Source organism: Lissotriton vulgaris, chromosome 5 (genome assembly GCF_964263255.1).
Source record: "Lissotriton vulgaris chromosome 5, aLisVul1.2, whole genome shotgun sequence".
Lineage (NCBI taxonomy): Eukaryota > Metazoa > Chordata > Amphibia > Caudata > Salamandridae > Lissotriton > Lissotriton vulgaris.
The window spans coordinates 184,098,653-184,121,136 of record NC_141693.1 but is presented as its reverse complement, the minus strand read 5'-3'; the positions used below and the strand labels follow the sequence as shown (position 1 = coordinate 184,121,136).

Genomic DNA, 22,484 nt, shown 5'->3' with positions numbered 1-22,484 from the left:
TTCGCTGTTTGTTTTACCCGATTTATGGGCCGAGTTTGTTCTCTCATTTGCTACTTTACTGGGAATATTTGTGTCTTTATGAGTCTGCGTGGATGCAAAGGTACTACCACCCTCACCTTCTATAGTTGCTACATTTCTGGGGACATTTTTGTCTGTTTGGGGTTGGGAGGGTTCTCTATCTCTGGATCCCTTATCCCTTTTTGTTGTCAGGTGTTTACTGGTTTTACTCCCCTTTTTTTGAAATTGATACTGGGGGATTATTGCTACCCGTTATCCCAAGGGGACCTTTTTGTTTTGGAGAAGCAGTAATACATGCCTGCGGCGGATCTTGCAACTTCTGTTCAGCAGAGCTATTTTTTGAGTGCAGCTTAATTAGTGCCTTTACCGAAAAGAAGTTATCAAGAGTCCCTTGTTCGAAACTATCAAGCCTTTTTGAAAGAGCCTTTACCCTCTCAAGGACCGGCAATACAAGGGACTTCATGATCTGCTCAATATGGGCAATGAGAGGAATATCTGTAGGGGGACTTGGTGAGCTTTCTAGGTTTAATCTTTCACCAGACAGCGGAGCAATGTTAGTATTAGAAGTTCCGCTGTTGGCTTGGGCAGAGGGTTTCTCCAGTAGGGCCTCCAGTCTTTGCAGGAAAAGTTCACCAGATATTGGGCCTCCGGTTTCGGCTAATGTGGTTACAGGGTCAGATACATAGCTGCTATTATTCGTGTCCTGTTGTACTTTATTCTTTTCAACCCATTTCTGTTTCTTTTTCCTATTGTCACCTGGACTCCCCTTTGTCTTTTGGGCAAAAAGGTTTTCTCTAGAAGCGAGTTCAGACCTAAGCCTAGCTAGCTGACCTCTAGTATTACACATGGGCTATTTGCGCTTTGGTCCCCCTCAGAAGTTGAGATCGAAATTGGTGACCTTTCGCGAGTCTCGCTATTTGTAGAATTATCTAGCTGAGATAAGGGAGTAATCGGAGTCTGTGACAGCCTATCATGTGGGGATGGAGATAGTGTCGCGCAGGGTACATTACTATTCGCAGGAGATAAAGCTTGCGCCGGCGTAACCTGACGGATACCTGGAAGAGAAACAAAGGAGGGTGCCAAGATTGAGTCTTGAGAATTGGTGGTAAGCATTGATACATTAGCGGGGGGCAAGGGAGGAAGAAAACCCATAGGCAGTGACAAACGACGTTCTGTACTTTCTATTGCATTAGCCACTACACCAATTGTCTTTTGCAGCATACGGCCTATTGCCGTCAAGCTAGGAAGCTGAGGATTAGCGGCTGCCTTTTGCTTGGGTGCAGGGACAGTTCTCGAGGTATTACGCCTTCCCATTACTAAGCAGTCTTAATACAAATAGCAATCTTAGTACTATACGTGGGTATAGCACTTGCCAAGGCCCTAAATATAACAAGGTAAAAAACCCTATAGAAATAATGTTCTTCCAACAGATATTTCTATGCGCCTTCACCCCCTAATTGGTAGTAACTCACAGTCATACAGATTGCAGATGACAAGGACATAAGGCACAGGACAGTAGGACCGAGAGGGGTGGCCCAGCCCAGCCTCTCCCGGCCACTAACTATCTGTGTTCTCAGCTAAGTTGATTTCCACTCCTTCTGTTCCTCACATGTGTATTTCCACCTATTTCTGAAGATTTTTCTTGCTTGTCTTTGTTTATCCCATTACATTAATTTCTTTTGATATATGTCTGAATGCTAGATTGTGCACCTTTATCAGTCCCTCAATCTTTGAGAGCTTGGCCCTCTGAGCTTTTATCAGAGGTTGAAAAATAAGTAATCCGAGAGATGAGCTAGGGGCAAGAGATGGTACCTTAGATATATCTAGCACCACAGGTGAGCCCTGTCCTCGTATCATACTTTGCTCCAAATCGAACATCATCATCACATTTTTGGCCATGTGAAGAAAATATTTTTAACTGCTTTATCCTTTCTTACATAATTCTTTCAAAGTCATTTGAACTAAAACTAATATATCATTTGCCATTGCTATAGTAGACATAGTAGAAGCAAATATTCCAAGAGTGAGACCAACAGTCCATGTGCTCCTACAGAAGTGATCTGACAGGACCTGATCTGGGACTAGCTTTTGTATCTTTATTACCCCGTGTAGACTTTGGGAAAAGCAGGTTCTTGTACAGAGTCTTCTGGGGCAGAAGAGGATGAGTGGTTCCATTACAGCATTCTTGGCTTGTCCTGTGCGTCTGTATTGTTGGTGTCCTGGGCTTCTATTGCATATGATAGTGTGAGAGCTATGGTTGTTAGTGTGTGGTTCTTCCTGCTAGCCCCCCCACAGTCTGATGGCTCTGGTTCTTCAGATTCTCATATTGATTTATTGTGGATTTGGTCAGGACCTCAGCCAATGTTTCCTCTCTGGTGTTATGGTCAATTGGCACTATCAGCATCCACCATTTACAAGGACAGACTTCAACAATGTCATTGACTTTCTGGAAATATATCAATGATGCCGGAGCAGACAATTCTGGCTGTGAAACAACTTAGTCTCAGCCACATATAGATTGTGCCTGATCTAGGCTTTCAGGCAGGAATCACCTTTGTGGCCTAGAATATCTTTTGTGAGATCTCTCAGACACTGTTCTTTGGATCCACCTCTTCAAAGGAACTGCTTTTCTATGACCAAAATGCATTTATAAGTCTCATACTGCCCTAAGGTCAATCATGCAGTTATAGCCCTTCTACGGCTCCATGGCAGCCAGGCAATTTTAGCCCTGACCAGTAAAATGATGAACATAGTGTTTGTTTATTGTCACCAGGAACCATGCTAGAGATCTGGGGCAGACCACAGGACACACAGATCCTCACTCGTTCGTTCTTGTGCAGTTAGCTCTCACTGGAAGCCCCATTCCAACCAGGGACACACTGCACATCTTTCCTCCTGGGCAGTCTCTCCTAATGCAGTACCAGACAGATTACTTCCCTCTCTCCACAGGCAGGCAGGGTTCTAGGTGGTGTAGGACAGATCCACAGCTACACAATGTAAACATATTCCTAGACAATTATAAATCACCATAAACGAATACAAAATATGTGTCTCATAAATCATGTACAGAAAATGTCAAGCAAACAAGGAGTTAAAATTAAACTGTTTTATTTAATACTTGGGGTTTGAAGATAAAAACAATATACATATTCAACATGTGATATTCACTATTAAAAAAGTTTAAAAATACAAATCATATGTGCGACAGTTATATTTGGGGAGTACAATCCAATGATTAGTGCTGTGGCTGAGCTGTGCGCTATTCGACGCGTTTGGCGTGTTGTAACACCTTCGTCAGGAAATTAGGCCACAAGTTCCTTTATAGCTAAAACAGGAAGCCTGCATACATGCTGGACGATGGATGCTCCTATGTATAGTGACACCTTATTTTATGTTGTAGATAGGGGTAATTTAGAGCGACCTTAAATGTCAGAAATCATGATGTATCATCAGGTCCTGAGGCGAGGATAGATGGTCCTTAGTGTGATGTAGGTATCAGAAGATGTCAAATTTGTATTATTGAGATGAGCAATTATGCAGAAAATGTATCATCAGTGGATAGTTAAAATCAGTAGGTCGGCAGAAGAGGCGCATGAACAGGGATAGATGCCCTTATAACTTGATGCTTGTACCTGCTATAGGCTGTCACGGCAGTCTAGTGTTCTCCTAGGTGGTGTAGGACAGATCCACAGCTACGCCAGTAGAAAGTAGAGACTTCAGGCGATGTCTCCTCATCTCTGGGACACTGTCGGGTAGACACCAGCCCTGGTTGCACAGCAGTCCTTTGAGTACTTTAACACTCCATTCCTTGGGCATAAATGACTGGACACTGAAAAAGAGTGGAGTGGTTTGGGTACCACTTTTAGAAACAAGTTTTAGAGAGGGGACGTGGATCTACTGTCTCATAATGTAGAGTTGGTTTGGAGTGATTCAAGTGTCCTTAGTAGGCTGCTCTCCAATCACAGCTTTTGTTTAGAGTAATGCTTCTCACATGAGGTAACACTGGGGCTGTCTCCAGCCTTGAATCTCCCTCACCTTTCACAACAGAGTCTGCAGTCCCATACAGGATCCCTACCATCGACCGAAAGGTAGTGCTGAGGAAGACTATTCAGCAGTTCCTTGAAAATAAAATACCTCATGGAATTTATAAAAGAAGTCCTGTGTCTATCCTCCCAACTTCAGTGTCTATCTCTCCTCCCTCCATCTGCACGAATTCAGGCAATACACTTCCACTGTTTGTCAGCACATTCCGCACCCTTAATATTAAGCCGACCCAGGCCAGGGGCCCTCCAAAATGGATCCTATTGGTCTCCATTACTCAGGCTCACTCATACACACATGGGTTACACACACTGCACATGTACAAACACCTAATAGCAGAGGTTGACACAGGTGGGAGAGTAGCCCTTTACTCACAGTGATACATGTAAAAAGATGTAGTCATACTATTGATTTTCTCTAAATACATGGAATGCTGAAAGCACTACTTTATGTGCTATACCCAGAACTGGATCTTCAGTCCAGTGCTCAAAATGAGGGCATGCTTAGTGTGCCCCTACAGGTCACAGTATAGGTTCAGGACCTCACACAACCAGGGACAGCCCTAGGCATCTGCGCACACACTTACATTACCATTATTTCATGACCAAATAAAAGTCATACCAGATATACATTTTGTCCATTTTGTCTAGCCTCTGATGGATTGCTGACAGCTCCACGTTTTGTAATCTCTTTATCTCTCTTAGTTCATCTAATATTAAGTTTAACATGTCTTTTACGGACATCTTCATCTCTCCTTCTGTTTCCGTATCCATCTCTAATACAGGGACCGTAGGACCTGCCACCTCCGCAGCCGGATTTCTATCAGATATAGATGGAGATTGGGATACTGTACTCATTAAATTCTCTTTTCCTAGAGCAGCAGAGTCCAGTGAATCAACTGTTATTTGCTTTAGATCAGATGCAGATGCAGAGGCAGACGTAAATACTGCTGAGCCAAATTGTGTAGGTGGAGCTGAAATTATAGAGGTGCTGACAGCCAAACTTGAATCCCCTGTACGAACTGAATGATTCTGGGTTATTGCCACATTTGTGAATGTTTCCGAGGTCACATTGTTGGGCACAAGAGGAAGAGTTTTTTTTTACAAATAGAGGAAATTGTTTGGACGGAGGGGGTGGTGGTGGGGGGGCTGAGGAGGTGAAAGAGTATTGGACTTATCTCCAGTATGGAGCTCGACAGCTTTGTCCCCCATACTCAAATTAACTAGATCTTCTGTTAATAAATCCTCTGTCTCTGAGCAGTCCCATGAATGTGCTGAATCCACCTCCTTTATATTGCCTCCATCTGTTAATTTAGCCATAGCCTCAGCCTCTTTTGCCTGCTGTCGGCGTTGCTTAGCTTTGCGTGCATTTAGTAATTTCCCCATACCAGCAGTGACTCAGTTCTTCACGGGTTCAGGTCCTCCCTTCTTTTTCCCTCCTTTTCTCTCCCTCTTTTCCTCCCAAAGAGTTATTACAAAGATATTGCAGAGTTTTGCAAAGTTTTTTTATAAAGTACAGGCAGGCAGGTTAACCCTTATCGCTCAGCTGAAAAACCTTTGACCTCTGTATTCCTTCAAAGAATTTTTTTTTTTTTTTTAAGTGGACTTACAAACTCTTGTACACACCTGTATCCACCAGGATAATATTACTCCTCTGCTCCTTCTGTTTATTTGACAAAATTCCGATTTCCAATAACAAAGTTCTCTTCCAAAACGATAATTCCCTTTAGAGTTTTTGAGGAAAGTCCAGCTAATGCTGACTACTAACACAAAACACAACGTGTCTTCTCTGCTCCTTTCGTATTTCACAGTCTTTTAACAGTCTTCGTATTTTAAATGCAATCTCCCCTCAGAGTGTTCAATGGGAGCCGCCATTCACTTCCTCCAAAAGCGACGTGGTGTTCTCAGCCTTGCTCCGTTATTCGAGTCAGGCCGTTTATCAGATAAGAAAGCCACCGGAGAATTACCATCCGCTATCACACCACTGTTACTCTTTTCCAGAATGATAGCTCCCTTTAGAATGTTCGAAGGAGGGCCAAAATCGAAGAGCTAGTATCTACTTTTCCAGCTCGTCTAACTGAGGCAGAGGAAAGGATTTCCTCTCTTGAGGATCAAATGGTTGCAGTAAAGAAAGAAACTGTAAACGTATCCAAAACATCGAGAATAAGCTGGGTGATTTGGAGAACTACAATAGAAGATCCAACCTACGCATAGTGGGGGTCCCCAAAGGAATTGAGGGGTCAGACATGCTTCAATGGGTCTCTACATTTCTCCAACAGGGGGTGATACCGGAACACAAAGGGGATTTAACTATCCCCAGAACTCATCGAGTTCCTGCACACCTCCTCTCGAACTCCACGCTACCTCGGACTATCCTCATCAACTTTGCTGATGTTAGGGTTAAGGAACAAATTATATCTAGAGCAATTCGACAGAGACAGTTTCCGGTGAATGCCACAGTGAAATGTCGGATTTTCTCCGATATGTCTGCAGTAGCTGCAAGACGTAGGAATGAATTTGTTAAAATTCTTCATCTTTTTAAAGCCCATGGGGCACAAGCAATGATAGCTCAGCAATCAAAACTTAGAGTGCTCTTTAAAGGCAAATTCTATATGCTATCGGATGTTGAGGCTGCACAGGAGTTATTACATGGGATTCAAAATGGCTAAATTCGGACATAAGACAGACTACTTGCATGCGATATTCGGATTTTCTTTACAATTGTTTATTTTCTCCACCTGATGTTTATTTCGTACACTATGGGCTCATTAGGATGGAGGATTTTCCGCATCCTCCGGGCTGGCGGAAGCCACCGTCGGCCTGGAGGATGCGGAAAATCCTCTGCGGACCCACCAAGACCCACCGCCACATTAGGATGGCTGGTGGGTCCTGGTTTCCGTCCGCAGCTTTTCCTCCACGGTTGGCGTACAACCGCGGCGGAAAAGCACTAATATGGTGACGGTGTCTCTCAGACACCGCCAGCCAGATTAGGATGTGCATGGAAACATGCTTTTCCGCGGCGGCTTTTCCGCCGTGGAAAAGCATGTGTAACTTCACTGCGGGGGCCCGTTGCGGGCCCCCTAGGTGATGGGGGGGGGGGTGGGGGGTGCACATGGGGGGTGCCTGCCGCTTACTGCATACAAATGCAGGGGGGTACCATAGGTATCCCCCATGTGCACCCCCCACACCCCCTTAACCTAGGGGGCCCGCAACGGGCCCCCGCAGTGAAGTTACACATGCTTTTCCACGGCGGAAAAGCCGCAGCGGAAAAGCATGTTTCCATGCACATCCTAATCTGGCTGACGGTGTCTGAGAGACACAGTCACCATATTAGTGCTTTTCCGCCGCGGTTGTACGCCAACCGCGGAGGAAAAGCTGCGGACGGAAACCAGGACCCACCAGCCATCCTAATGTGGCGGTGGGTCTTGGTGGGTGGTGGCTTCCGCCGGCCCGGAGGATGCGGAAAATCCTCCATCCTAATGAGGCCCTATGTTGGGGTGGGGTAGGGCAGGGCAGGAAGGTTGAAGGGGTGTATCATCACGACACCTCAAATGGAAGGGGAAGGTTCCTGTGGCGTGCGTGGGAGGAGGGAGGCAGAGCGAGGAAGGTGTCACAGGTGGAAGAAGGGGAGGGGGGATGGTTAGGGGGAAAAAACAGTAAAAAAAATGCAGTTCTTGGCTAAATTTCTGTTTTTATTTTATTTTTTGGTTATGTTTGCTGAAGATAAAAGTAGTTTTTGTGATGGATTCAGAACAGAGTGTAGTTTGTTTAAAAAAAAAAGGGTATGATATGCAAAGAGGGAGTAATCGCATTATAAAATTTAAGCAAAAACTATTAGAATGGTTAAAAATGGCATAAAAATCGTTTCTTTTAACGTGAACGGTCTAAATAATAAAAAAAAAATGCGGTTAATAGAGAAATGGGTCTTGACTGAAAGTCCTGCAGTCATTCTTTTACAAGAAACACACATCCCTCTCTCAAAAGCTGACAACTTTTCTATGTTTAAAAGGTGGGCCTCGTATCGGGGGTTCTCTTTTTTTTTCTGAGTCACAGAGGGGAGTAGCACTTTTCATTAATAAGAATATGGAGATAGAGATCTTGCAATCAAAGGCAGGGAGCCGGGGTCGATGGTGTTGGGCAACATGTAAATTCAAGAATAGGCCTTTCCCTATCACATTCGTAAGCTTTTATGCTCCAGTTAACGATAATTCGGAAATTTATGAGGAAATGTTTCAGTCTCTTTTGATGGTTGGAGGAGATATTGTGATCGGGGGGGATTTTAATATACTTATGGACCTGAATTTAGATTCTAGCACGGGTGGTAAAAAACAATTGAAAACAAAAGCATTTAAGACAATCTCAAATAGCGTAAGGACTTTAGACCTTGTTGATCCGTGGCGATCTATAAATCCCCATAAAAGAGAGTATACTTGATGGTCGGGAAGACATAGGTGGAGAAGTGTGGCTCACTGGTTAGAGCAGGCAGACCCTGAAGCAGAGGTCAGACCCAGGACCAGGGTTCGATTCCCGACGCGGCAGGGTGTTGAGCTCAAATGTCCACGGACTCGATAATTCTCGCTTCGGTGCCTGACCTAATCATGGGTTCACACTCTGCAACTCTGGGCATTAAGCTTGCTTAATCTCCACAACGGCCCCCCGCGGCGGGATGCCTGGCTTTCACCTTGGGGATGCCCTGTAGGGGCTATCTCACAGGGAAAAACCAGGACGGGTTCCCAAGGCAAGCGCGGAGATACCCCTTCGGGGGTCGATTCTGGCGCTATATAAGAAATGTAATAATAATAATAGGTCATTTTTTCGTATCGATTTTTTGTTGGTTTCCTCAAAATTTAAGAAAAGCTATCAATGAATTCTACATAACGGCTTTTCCGACCATGCAATGTTAATACTAGAATTGATGTTCGAGGAGAGTACAAATGTCGTAAAACAATGGGTGTTTAACCCCTTCGCTGCTCATGACGAGCTCAGCTCGTCATGCAGTACACTGGTCGTGTGCTTATGACGAGCTGGGCTCGTCATGAACAATGGGAAATCTGAAGTAACAGCACAGAAGGGGAATTGCCTTAGCACTGATGTGGTTAATAAATCATACCTGGCTGATGTAACTTCGGTGACCCTATTGAAAAATGAGATAATTGACTTTATTGATCGAAATATTGGGACTGCCCCTATTCATGTGGTATGGGACTCACTTAAGGCGTTCATCCGGGGGATTGCTATCGGAAGGGATGCGCAGGAGTCAGCTGCTTTTAGGGATACAAAGAATCTATTACAGCAGAATATCCAGGATCTGGTAGAACAAATGTATCATAATCCATCTGTTAGGCTACACAATCAATTAAATGCTGCAAAACGCGAACTGTGCATACACGATTTTGAGAGAAGTGAGGAAATTTTTTGTAGACAAGCTCAAAAAACATACGAACAAAGTAATTTTACGGGTAAATTTCTGGCGTGGCAGCTAATCTAATTCGGTCTCTTAAATCTCTAATCAATGATACTGTCACCTCAGATGCAGCAGAGATAGGACAGATTATGTTGTCTCATTACGAGAAAATGTATACTTCGCACCATATTACGGATCAAAACAGATTAAACAATTTTTTAGTCAAGCATAATTTACCCACTCTTTTTCTCATATGGATCAAGTAGCAATGGCATCTTCGTTTTCGGAGGATGAATTAACCCTTTCGATGCTCATGACGAGCTCAGCTCGTCATGAGGCACGGTTGAGCTGTGCTTATGACGAGCTGAGCTCGTCATAAAACAATAATAATCAAACAAGTTCAGCACAGGAGGGGAAAAGTCACAGCAGCCAAGGTGTTAAAAGCTGTAGTTAAAAGTCTGCCACATGGCAAGGCATGTGGACCAGACGGTTTCCCTGCAGAATTTTTTGTTATATTTTTCACCTCGTTATGTAAACTATTACTTTTATTATCCAATTCTATGCTGGAAGGTGGCTTAATTCCATCATCATTTTATGATGGGACTGTGGTTAGGTTCCTGAAAAAATGGAAGGAACCAAATGATCCTAATTCTTATAGACCAATCTCTTTGTTAAACTCGGACTATAAAATCATCACTAAATTACTCTCATTACGTTTTAATTATATTTCTCCGCAACTGATTCATTCAGACCAAAATGACTTTATCGCAGGTCGGCAACTTATCACTAACACTCACTATTTGGTTGAGGCCTTAGATTATTTTGAAACATGTAAGGTGCCGGCTTTAGTTTTTCTTTTAGATGCAGAAAAGGCTTTTGATTTGGTGGTCTGGGATACACTTTTTTTTTTTTTTACAATTTTTTGGAATTCCCTCACAAATTATAACTTTAGTTAAACATCTGTATCAAGGTGCAAAAGCCCATGTGCTTATTAATAAATCCATGGTGGGTTCAATTTCAGTGCAAAGAGGGACAAGGCAGGGATGTCCATTGTCCCCTGTTCTCTTTGCCTTCTTCATAGAGCCTCTGGCGGTGGCTATCCGGAAGTCTATAGATATTCTACCACCTATGGCCTCTATGGATAAAATCAAATTATATGCAGATGATATAATGCTTCTTCTTAAACCTGAGATGCATTCGCAAGTACGGGCTCTTTCCGTTTTTGCAGAATTTGAAGCACTTGGAGGGTATCGAATTAATAAGAGGAAAACCGAGATTTTAATCTGTGGTAGTATAACTCCCGAATTACACCCGGATTTTCAAAACTGTATTAATAATAGACCCAAAAGATATCTGGGCGTCTATTTTACGCCGTCTGTAAGCGAATTGTATTTTTTGAATTTTGAACCCTTAATAAAAAAAAGTCTGTGATATGTTCTCACAATGGAATACCCTACCTTTGTCCATTCTAGGCCCGGTGGCATTAATTAAAATGTCGGTACTCCCCCTATTCAATTTTCTGTTTTCCACTATCCCATGTTCATTACCGGGCTCTTTCTTTTCAAAAATCGAATCTATGTTATCATCTTTTGTCTGGGCTAAAAAGACACCTCGAATAGCCATTAATACTTTATACGAAGAAAAAGAACAAGGAGGTCTCGGTCTCCCAAACCTTAGAGACTACTATTTTGCTTATTTTGCACAGTATCTCTTGAGATTTAAACATCCAATGTCAAGTAAGGTACTGTTTATAAATTTTTTCTTTGAAACAATATGTAAAGAAGCCAAAATCCCCTCTCCATTATCCATACCTAAATCACCTAAACTAGTTAGATATAAGGTTTTAAATTGTTTTTTTTAAAAACGAGACGCCATGCTGAAGAGATACTCACTTTCCCTCTTTAGTTTAAAAACTCCATTTAGTGAAGCTATTTTAGGCTTTGGTATAAAAATGGGGCCAGAAATTATACAAAACTGGGTCAGATTGGGATTTACATCATTACTGAATTTCGTGGAAAATGAAGCTTAGTTAACTCCTAATGAGATGCTTTCTTTAACTGGGGGAAATTTTCTTCTTATGGGTTCATATCATTTTCTATACAAGGTTTTTGCTCAAACTGACTTAGCACAGATTAGTCAAGCTTCAGACTTAACAAATTATCTCTTTTGGTCTTCACTATTTATGAAACCAGGAAAATGGAGAAGAAGTTTAGCGCAGAGTAGAGAGGAGGACCTGAGTACTTAAGCAACTAAAAAATGGCAGAAACATGAAAGTCTCAACTTAACAGTCAATATGTGGAAAACTTTAAATAAGTTTAATTTCTCGGTATTGAGAGGGGCTAACTGGAGGCGAATGTTGTTTTTTAGTAAATGGCTGCTATATTATACACCCGCAGTCATTACTAGAATGTTTAGTAATACGACGTCCACCTGTTTTAGATGCTCTTGACCAGATTTGGCTAATTGGTCTCATATAGTAGCTTTCTGCCGCGAATTGGGACATTTTGGGAGGGCACTTTTTCTTTGCTTTCACTTTATATGCATTGTACGATTATTAACTATGAAAGACTGATTATATTTGGTGTTGATCCAGAGCTTAATCTGGCAAAACTGGTGTATATTATGTAGCGGTGGCTAGATCACTGATTCTTAAGTATTGGAAGTCAGATGTAGTTCCATCTATAGATGAATGGTATGAGAAAATGAAGAGAGTAAGGAAAAGTGAATTTATATATGCACAAAGGATTGGGGGACTGCGCAAATGTGAAAAAATATGGGGGACGCATTTTGATTAAATTTTTATGTATGTTTTCGATGTGAAATTTCTCTTTTTAGGTTTTATTCTTTTTCGAGATGATGTTATACTATATTATTTGTTCTTCAGCTTATCATTCTGTTTTTTGGATTTTCTGTAATGAATGTTATGAATGGTTTGTCAAGAACTGAATAAAAACATTTATAAAAAAAATACCAGATATACATACATTTGGGCACTCAGTTTTGAGGAACACACCTGCATCCTGTGCCAACAGCTCTTAAAAGCTCTTTCAAAGCTCTATATTGTGTTATCATTACTTCCTGTGGCAAAGTGTCGTCTCTGGACATCCATTGTACATGCTGACACTACCAAATGCATCAGAAAACTGATGCTCAGCAGGAGGAGGATATACTCCTCATTGTTTGTGATTTTGCTTTTCTCCCATGTCTTATTTTGCACCCCCACCTGTTTATCTTACTGTATTATTCATCCATCTGTTTCTCACTTTATTATGTTTCCTTCATTTCTGTTTCTCTCACTCTGTCTGTTTCCTTTCCTGTTTCTTGGTATTATGTGTGGTTTCCATAATTGTATATCTACTCTCTGTACAAGTCTGTTTCCCTCTTTACCTATGTCCATCATCGCTTTTCCATAATTTTGATCCCTCACCAACCCCGAGATTCCCATCTGCTTCTCTTCATCTTCTTATTCAGGGAAGGGCTAGTTCTATGTCGAAACAAGGCTAGACCAATATTGAATAGAAACCATCAGCAGGTGGTACAGTGCTGGTCTCACCCTGGAAGTCACAATAATGCCATATTGTGGCATGGGGCTATTTGAATGTCACTTTGCCCTTGGAGGGTGAAAACCCTTAAACAAGCCTTTCTGCATTTCTTAAGTATCTCTCTCTCCCTCACTGCATCTTTCACCTGCCTTTCTTTCTCTCTTTACGTAGATTTGCAGTTTGGCAAACAGTTGTTGTCCATCAGGTCAACTGAGAAAACACTCCGTCACCCTCACAGACGTTTCGTCCACTGAGTTTAGAGATGTTCTCCAGCCCATGAACATCGCTTAAAATTAGCAGGAACCGCCATCACAGTGGTTTCTGTCAATGTTAGTATGATGGATGCCTCTGTCAAACATGATGGGCACCTGTCAAACGTTTGCAGAGTTTAACATTTTTCAAAAACATGCCCTTCACATCCTGGGAGTTTTCTCCCATGATGTAGGGAGGGAGTGTTGGAGGAGGTGGGGGGGGGGGCATTATTCTTTTTTTTTTACTGTCCCCCGCCACCAGGTTTTACCTGCTGGTGACGGTTAGCATGAAAAATACATAAAAAAATACATAACACTCACCATACCAATAAACGGTGTTATGTGTTAACCTCTGACAGCCTGTACTCTGTTGGGTCATTGGAGAAGTATGTTGGCAACGGAGCTGAAGTCAACATATTTAAATTCAGCGTGCTTCTAAATCTGGTAGGCCTATCTTGAGATTGGTGGAGAGGTTACACAGTCGTCATTTGGATGGAGTACCCTTTTTGCCAAACTCTAAATCAGCTGTTCTATTTCTAACTCTTGCAGGTTTTCTGAGGTTCTGGATTTACTGTTTTTCCATGTTTCATTACTCTTTCTCCCCCTTCGTTCATTTCCCAATTCAGTTATTACACCTCACTACAGCTTCAAAATCTAAAATTCTCCTTGTCTTATGGCTTACTCTCTCCCCGTTGCACCCTTAACATCTCTTTCTATCCCTATTTGCAACTCTCATGCCTTTGTGTCTCTTCCCCTATTTAATGTGAGAAATCTTGCTTTTCTTCATTTATCTCTCTTCCCCTGCTAACCTCCTCATACCTTTCTCTCCATGTGCTGCATTTCTCCTGCCTCACTTTGTCGTCTTCTATTCACCATGGATGTGTTTCTCCCTCTTGTCTTCTCCCTCTATCATGTCTAATTCTTTCCTCCAGTGCACACCTTACATCTCTTTTTCCATTTTTCTCCCCCCCTAGCCATCCTGTTCTCCCGCTGCTGCTCCTTCATGCTTCATGTGTCCCTTTCTTTTCACCTGCTTCTTCCCTCTTGTCTCTTTTTTACTCCTGCTGCATCTTTAAGCTTCACTTCCTCGTCTGTTGTTGCACCGCCCACTTTTTTCTACCCGCCCCCCACAGCTCTTTCATGTTTATCTTCCTGCCCCCTGCTGCAACCCTCACATTTCTTTTCTTTCCTTTGCTGCAGATGATTGACCTGGGCCTGCTTCTTCATCCTGGAGCATATTTCCGAGACCTATGGAACATTCTGGATTTCATCGTGGTCAGCGGGGCTTTGGTGGCATTTGCTTTCTCGTAAGTATTGGAGAAGAGGGCAAAAAAGGAGTGTAGAATAGTGGCACGGCAGAAAGAACAAATAGGGTACAGAAGATCTGAGAAATAAAGATCAGAGAGAGAGTAGGTGCAGGAAGTGAGCAGGAACAGGAACGTACATGATTCTTAAGCAATGAGTCTTGTACTGATGCAGGCTGAGTGGCGCCCTCTTCAGCGGATACTGGAAGTAGCACAAGGTTAGGCACTGAAAGATCCCTTTGGACAGTGTGTTTGAGTATCTGAAAAATTAGGTCCAGCTGTACCAGATGATTACCCTTTCAATTTATTCCAGTGATGAAAGATGGTCACCACTTAGGGGTTTAGATTATGTAAATATATGTGTGGGTGCATATTGGAGGGCAGGATCAGGATTTCATTCTCTCACCTCCTCCCTCTCACCAAAGCCTCACACCCCCACGTCCGACTGGTCATCTTTCCCAATGAATGCACTACAAGTGTGATGGCAACTGTAGCTTAAAAACGTGGCTGGTTCTTGCATATAGTGATACTCACAGCACATATTTTTGCCCTCTGGAATGAAACCTGGGTAGAGGTTGCCTCTTGGACACACCTATCATGGAGGATCCATGGAGCTCAGATCTGCAGTTTGGAACTTCTGGTGGCATGTTGGTGAAGACAACCTGCTCCTAGGCACGAGGCATGTAAATGTAGGTTGACCTCTGAAGAACATCTGTTCTACTGTTTAAAAGTCATCCAGAAGGGCAAACCTCATCTTGGCGTGCACTCTCTTACCAAATTACAGGCCTGGTTCTGCCACTGATTAGACACTAAGCTCGTAACGTCTACTGGCCAAGCACTGAGCCTGGAGCATCAGTTGATCAAGCACTGAGCCTGGAGCATCAGTTGATCAAGCACTGAGCCTGGGCATCAGTTGGCCAAGCACTGAGCCGGGAGCATCAGTTGGCCAAGCAGTGAGCTTGAAGCATCTACTGACCTCTGAGCTAGGAGCCTTTACTCATCAGGCACTGAGTCAGAGCATCTACTGGGTAAGCACTGTGTTTGAGGTCTCCACTGACTATGCAATTACCTTGAAGCATTTTGTGGGAAGGCAAGGACCAGACAGTAAGCTTGAAGCTCTGATGAGTAGGTATTGATCTAAGATCTTCTTCTGGCCAGGCATTGAGCTCAGAACGCCTATTGATCATGTGCTGAGTGTGGGGCATCTGTTGCCCAGACACTACCTATAGAGTTTCTATTTACCTGAAACTTTATGTTTTGACTCTCTGCCGATCTGGAACAGGCCGCTGCTTCTGCTAATCAGACTATGTGCCCAGAGTGATTGTGCTCATTGACATACAGAATAGTAACAACCAGTAAACTTTCAGGATTGCTGCAATGTATATGTATGGGGACAATTTATGTATCTGTTGGTCATTCTGAAAACACATCTTGATTTTACTATTCAGTGGTCCTTGATCCTAGATAAAGCCCAGAGTGAGCACGTATCAGCTTCAGCATCAAAGGACTTAACAGTATAGAGTGACCTCATATTAAGGTCTATGCCCAAACGCTCCACTGAACTGGCAGTCAGTTCAGAACCCCTGTGTGTATTCAGCTCAGAAGTTCTGCTGTATATGTTTTGGATTTGTCATAGTTTCCACTGAGCAGATTGTGTTTCATTTACGTTTCTTAATGTAATTCCTGCCTTGTGTACAGTTTGAGTTCCTTCCTGAGATTTTTTACATTTGCCAGACATTGAATTTCTTATTTTAAATTCAAAGGGCATCTGAATAACCATTGAAGCAGATGTATACAGCCAGTGAAATTTATGGTTTAAGGTGTTTTGGGGATTAGGAAGGTGCTCCAGAGACACTTCACTTTGCAACATCTATAAGGCCTTGCCTGTAGATCTTATTCCACAGGGGCATCTCCCTGATGTCAGAGAATAGGAGTGACTGTGTGAGCTATGTCTCTGGTCACAGAAGCTAGCCATCTCTTTCCAACTCAGTAACAGCCAGCAATTCTTTCTCACTGCAGGGCCTGCTTCTAGCACCTGTTTTAGAGCTCCTTCTCCAGCCTAAGCCCTCTGAATAATCTTTTATATCCAGTTATCTATCTATCTATCTATCTATCTATCTATCTATCTATCTATCTATCTATCTATCTATCTATCTATCTATCTATCTATCTATCTATCTATCTATCTATCTATTGTTTGTATATGGCATTTACATAGCATGAACCTAGCCGAATGGCAGCAGACCTCTGTACTGTGTCAAAGACACAGGCAACATGTGATTAGAGGAGTAGCTGGCTTCTAAGAGCGAAAATTGATTATAACTGCTTCACACTGTAGTGTTCATCAAATAGGCAGGTTTTCAGCTCTTTCCTAAATTGTAGAAGGTTTTGGGCAGTCATGATGGATGCAAGGATGTTGTTCCCTATCCTGGGTACAGAGATGAAAAAGGCAGTTCAACTTAATCACTCGTGGTCTTTCAAAGACAGTGGCCTTTATGGAATTAATTCCACTAGTAGGGTGGAAACAGCAATTCATGCAAAAGTATGTGGTTATGTAAAAAAACATTTGCACTCATTGCACTCCTTTTCTCTCACCTTGTAGGATGGGCCCCATTTTGAAGCTAAAACTTTAATATTTCTCATTGTATTTCTCTACTTCATCACGTAACAGTACTCTTTTTGAAGGGAAGTTATCATTCTCATTCTGTAAAACCTACCTCTTGGACCTTCCAAAGATAATGTTTGCACATATTGTTTGCAGGCATTCTATGTTGCTGCTGTTTGGATCTGAGTTTACTATACATCCCCTACACCAAAGTTTTGCTTACAATATACTTAGAGTGAAATTTCGTCCTCCCCACTCGGTCAACAACTTTTTGACCAGCCTTTTTCTGTCATAGGCTTAAGATTTTGTCAAGCATGTCTTGGTTCAGCCCAGGGGAGTGTGATCCCACATAATTCTATTGACTGTTTGGTTGTGGCGTTCCACCTCCAATCATGTCCATGTGGTGCAAAGCATGAGACCCTCTCAGTACACTACACTGTTTATCAGATTGAATTCTTTATGTAATACCCTTATTCTTTATCAAATTTATTACATTTTTAGTGCACCAGGATTTTTAATAATCCTTTTTGTCAGCTCTCAAATTTGAGTCTGACCATGTAATGGAAATTGTAGTCTTTAATTTTTTACATGTGGGGGGATGTGTGACCCCAAGCTTGCAGGCCCAGTATTGGAAGACCTACACAGCATGTTGGGGGTCCTAATATTTCAAGATTGTAAGCTAGCATCACCTTCCTGTGTGTTGATCTTCCTGTTAGCACTTTGCAAAATTTACCTTCTTCCCTTCTGTCCACCTCTTTCCCTTTTCAAGCATTCTTCTTTCCACCTGCCCTCCGACCGTCGGCTTGTTAGCCTTGGTGGTGAAGCGAAAGCCAGTCTATAATGAAGGCTTCCCTACTGTTCTTGCAGTCCTGTATTTCTTTCTATTTGAAATGTAGATCGGGTGCTAAAGGGTTCTTCGTTATAGTCCTTTGTTTCTTTCAGTGTCAAAGAATCAAAAGAAGTGCTATTGTTCAGCCTTACTTGGTCTCCGACCTTAATTTCACATGGAAACAAAAAGAGAACTGTAATGAATTTAAGGGAACCTTCTATACTATCTAGTTTTTAGGTTTCGCCTAAGTGAAAGCTGTGCACTGCGCAGCTTTTCACGCAGGCGAAAACCTAATGAGAATACTATGTGGCTTGGGAATCCGCCCTCTGTTCCATTGGCTAGCTCCTTAAATGGAGGCTAGCCATTGGAACAGAGATCTGTCCGTCATGGCCGGATCAGATTCGTGGGCGTTCCCACGATTTCTTCCCTCTCCACCCTTTTCTGATCGTCATCGCGGCGGTGGGTGTGTGCTATTTTTTTTTTCGTGTCGGCCTGTTTTGTTCTTTTTAGAAGTGTCTGTTGCTGGAGTTGGCTGCAAGATTTAAGTTCCCACGAAGCGGGTGCAGCGCCGAGGTTGCCGCAGCCTAGGAGGACGGTCGGGCGCAGCGCTGCGCGGAAGCCTCAGCTCGGGGCTATAATAAGCACCATTTCCCGACGTGCTGAGCGTACAGAACAAAGAAGGCGCGGAGAGGAGGGTTGAGGGGAGGGAGGAGGGCCTAGGCTAGGGCGGGAGCGACCACTCTGCCGAGAGAGGGAGGCAGTCGTGAGCCCGCAGAGTCTCGCCTCAGCCGCCTCTTATCCCCTTGCACGGCTTGGGACGTGCTTAATCGATTGTCTCGCATTCAAAGCGCCGTCCGCGCCGCCGAAACAGAGTGGCGATTACACATTCAAATGGCGGGCGCCCTCCTCACGCGGGTGCAGGGGGCGGCGCGCGGGAGGGTCTTTTTACCTCAGCCGGCTGCGCAAGAGCTGCGGAGCAAGGGTGTCCTGGGCCCGAATACGAGCAAGTACAAGGGCTTTCTCTTCCCGGCCCAGTGATGGAATAAAAACAGCTGGTTTTAGGGTACAGTGCCATTGCACCTGCCGAATCAATGCAGTACACGCGTGGGAGCGCAACGGAAGGAGCCCGGGGTGTTTGAGTCAAGCCTGTGCAATTTAAGAAACTGAAGATACATACATTTTGCACCAGATTACTGTTTTTGTAATAATTGGCAACCACCCTAAATTCCAGACAGCATGCCAACCCTGGGCCCTCACATTCATACCTATGAGACAATAAGCATTACATAAAAAAGTGCAGTGTCCGCGTCTACCCAACATTCTACGCAATACTTATAGTTAAGGACGTCCACTGCCATCATATTTGTAGCGCGAACCTCACACGCCTCTCCCAGCACTTACTACACAGGCCCAGCACTTACTACGCAGGCAAAACTACAAACCACGCCCTATTAACTAGACCTACAAAAACAAGGTGTAGCGAAGCGGTGTGCGGCCTCCGTAAGTCTATTAAGCTCTATACAAGTTCTACAATGAGATATGTTACTGTGAGTGGTGAGACTTGGACGAACATTCTCGCTAGCACCTAGAAGCATTTCAAGTATACAGTGTTCACTGTACAAAATCAGTAACAAGTAAATTGTTTTGTTTAGTGCTGACTTGTGACCAAGGGGTCCCATAAGTGCCAATGAGCTTACTAAATGTTAGTCAATCTTGAATTGTTAACATTGTTAGCTGATGAAGGTATCCATGCCCATTTTACTTTTCCCAATTTGCCAACCGTGGGTCACAACCCGCAGCCAGCACGTTCGCCGCGGGCCGCAGGCGCAAGCTGCCTGCGCTATCTGCACAGAGCGCGCGCCTCCCGCGCGGGCGCCGTGTTGAGGTTTGGGTATTTGTTGCCAACCAGTAGGGTTGAATATATTCTGCACATTAGGAGGCAACCCATACATAGCAGTAACAGCATAAGCAAGGCTTCTGGCCTGGATCATTTCCAATTATGGACTTTTTTAACGTTCTCAACTGTGGGCCGAGGGGGTGGGCCGAGGGGGGCGGGGCGGACTGCATATAAAATAGCAAGATGGATAAATTCAGTCATTCATCAGTCATTCATCCATCCAGTGTCAACAAATCCAGTGCCGTTATACTGCGGGGTAAAACACGTACCTGTTCTTTTGGATGCGTTGGCACCACCGGATTGCGATGACTATAGTGCTTCGTGCACGTCACTTTGATTTCTTTCCTAGTTACAAATTTACTTACTTACTTACTTACTCCTAGTTACAGTAAGTACATTTTAACATACATGCCAACACTTTCTAAGAGAAAAGTGGGAGATCTAAAAAAAAAAATGATCAGGCATAGAGCAAGAAAAAAAATGCAGTGCACTACCCTTCAGGAGCTGGATCCTGGCACTGCATACTCCGTGTCACATAAGATAGACCCTGAAGGAGAAGATCATCGAGGAATCGGGAGACCACCCTTGAAATCGGTAGTTTCCCGTCGGAATCGGGAGGATTGACATGCATGTGTTAAGGAGCAAGCGCAAAACAGGGATACTTGAGTTCTTGGTCACGCAGCGGCCACAAAATATTCACAAGCTTATAACCGCTATACCGCACTTTCTATACCCCGAACACTTGGAGCTGCATTTTCCAGCAGCTCACAGAATAGACGTTTACATGCATATTTATGTTTTAGGCCCTGCAGAGTATTCCTATTCGTCTAATACGCACCAGGGCAGGGTTTTCGAAACACACCACAGGCATGGAAGTGGCACTTGAACCCGCAGCCAGCACGTTCGCCGCGGGCACGAGCGGCCTGCCCTGTCTGCACAGAGCGGGTGCCGCCGCCTCCCGCGCGGGCGCCGTGTTGAGGTTTGGGTATCTGTTGCCAACTAGTAGGGTTGAATATATTCTGCACATTAGGAGGCAACCCATACATAGCAGTAACAGCATCAGCAAGGCTTCTTCAGGTAAACGATTTTGTGTTTCTTCATACTTTTCTGTGTAAAGTAAAACACATCAACGTTTTACACATAATTCAAAGAAGTTAGAAAAGACCATTTGTCAAAAGCAATACCAAAAGCTCAAACTTTAACAAAAGCGAAACCATTGCATTGTAAATGCGTGTTTATTCTTAGTTTTGCCTGGTTTTAGTGGCTAAACAGGAGGGACCGTCACAGGTAGGAACGGAGAGGCGGGCGGGAAAGGGGTTGAAGTCGACAGACGACAAGATGGGTAAAATGTGATCAATAAAACCACTTACCTTGCGCTCCTCACATGCGAGCGCAAGGTAAGTAGCTTTATTTATTTATTTAATTTTACCTATCCCGTCCTCTGTCGTCTCCCCCCCTCCACCCCACCCCGCCCCGTAGCCCCACTGCACCGACCAAGCCTGATGCTACAGCTTTATATCACTTTGATTGTACATCAACCCCAGATATTTTGACTTTACCAATGCTTGTTAATCTAGTTGATATTCAAGAAAATAGACTATAATCATTTTTAGGGTCTAATTTAGAGTTTGGCAGGTGGAATATAAACGTAGTGGATGTCCCGTTCTCTTCATTACAATGCATTACAGACTATAGCACATGTAATGCAGCAAATGGGTTATCTGTTACCTTTTGACGGTGTATCCCATCCCCCAAGCTCTTAATAAGAACTCAGGTCTTTAATCTTGTATTTCTGTACCAGAGGTATATAGATGTGATCCATGAATAGCAGGGAACGCTGGGGCCCTGTGAAGACAAAATGCAAGGGCTCGTGTGCAAACAGTCTGCACACAGTTGGTAGTGTTCTGCGGATGCGATTTCTTTGAATAAGTTGCTTTGTCAAGGAGGAGGATGTTGAAAGAAAATACTTTACGGTGTTACGATATGTAGTTTGGATATTTCTTTTAAAGAAAATACATGACCAGATTTCTTCTTTAATGTATTCTGCTTTGTTTATACATGTGCCTTTATATAACCGTTGTTCTTCTACATGTATGTAATATTCCTTTATGTTCAAATGTATGTACCAATATTAATATCTATAAGTGTGCACGCACGCAAACGCACACACACACACACACACACTCACACACACACACACACACACACACGTATATATTTATACAAATAGTGTATCTTTACAGAATGCACCTCTAGTAAAATGTTTTTCCTTATTACAGGCGGCCTTTCTTTGCATATTCATGAGTAGTGTATGTCTCTGATTACACATGTAAAATGTTTCTAAAGGCTGTTTTCTTTCTCTGTACTCTTCATGTCTTGATTTCACACCTCAGAATCCACACAAGTTCCAAACAGATATATCAGCTGGTGTCACCCGGATTCCCCTTTTCCAAAGCAAGGGACCCTTAATGAAGTTGAAATGGGTGTCAGAAATACCCTTTTGCTGTGGGTTTTTAAAGCACTTCACACACGCTGTCACTTTTGCGTTTTGAAAATAAACGCCCTAATTACAATGCCCGTCAGACAAGTGTCCA

At 43.2% G+C, this 22,484-nt stretch overlaps 1 protein-coding gene across 1 annotated transcript in view; it reads left to right on the top strand.

Moving 5' to 3' along the window:
- CACNA1B (calcium voltage-gated channel subunit alpha1 B) overlaps positions 1-22,484 on the top strand; it is a 1,091,759-nt gene that overhangs the window by 830,277 nt on the left and 238,998 nt on the right. Inside the window, exon 25 of the mRNA XM_086921120.1 lies at positions 14,456-14,562. Coding sequence (XP_086777246.1) covers positions 14,456-14,562 — 107 coding nt within the window. The remainder of the gene's footprint in view (positions 1-14,455; positions 14,563-22,484) is intronic.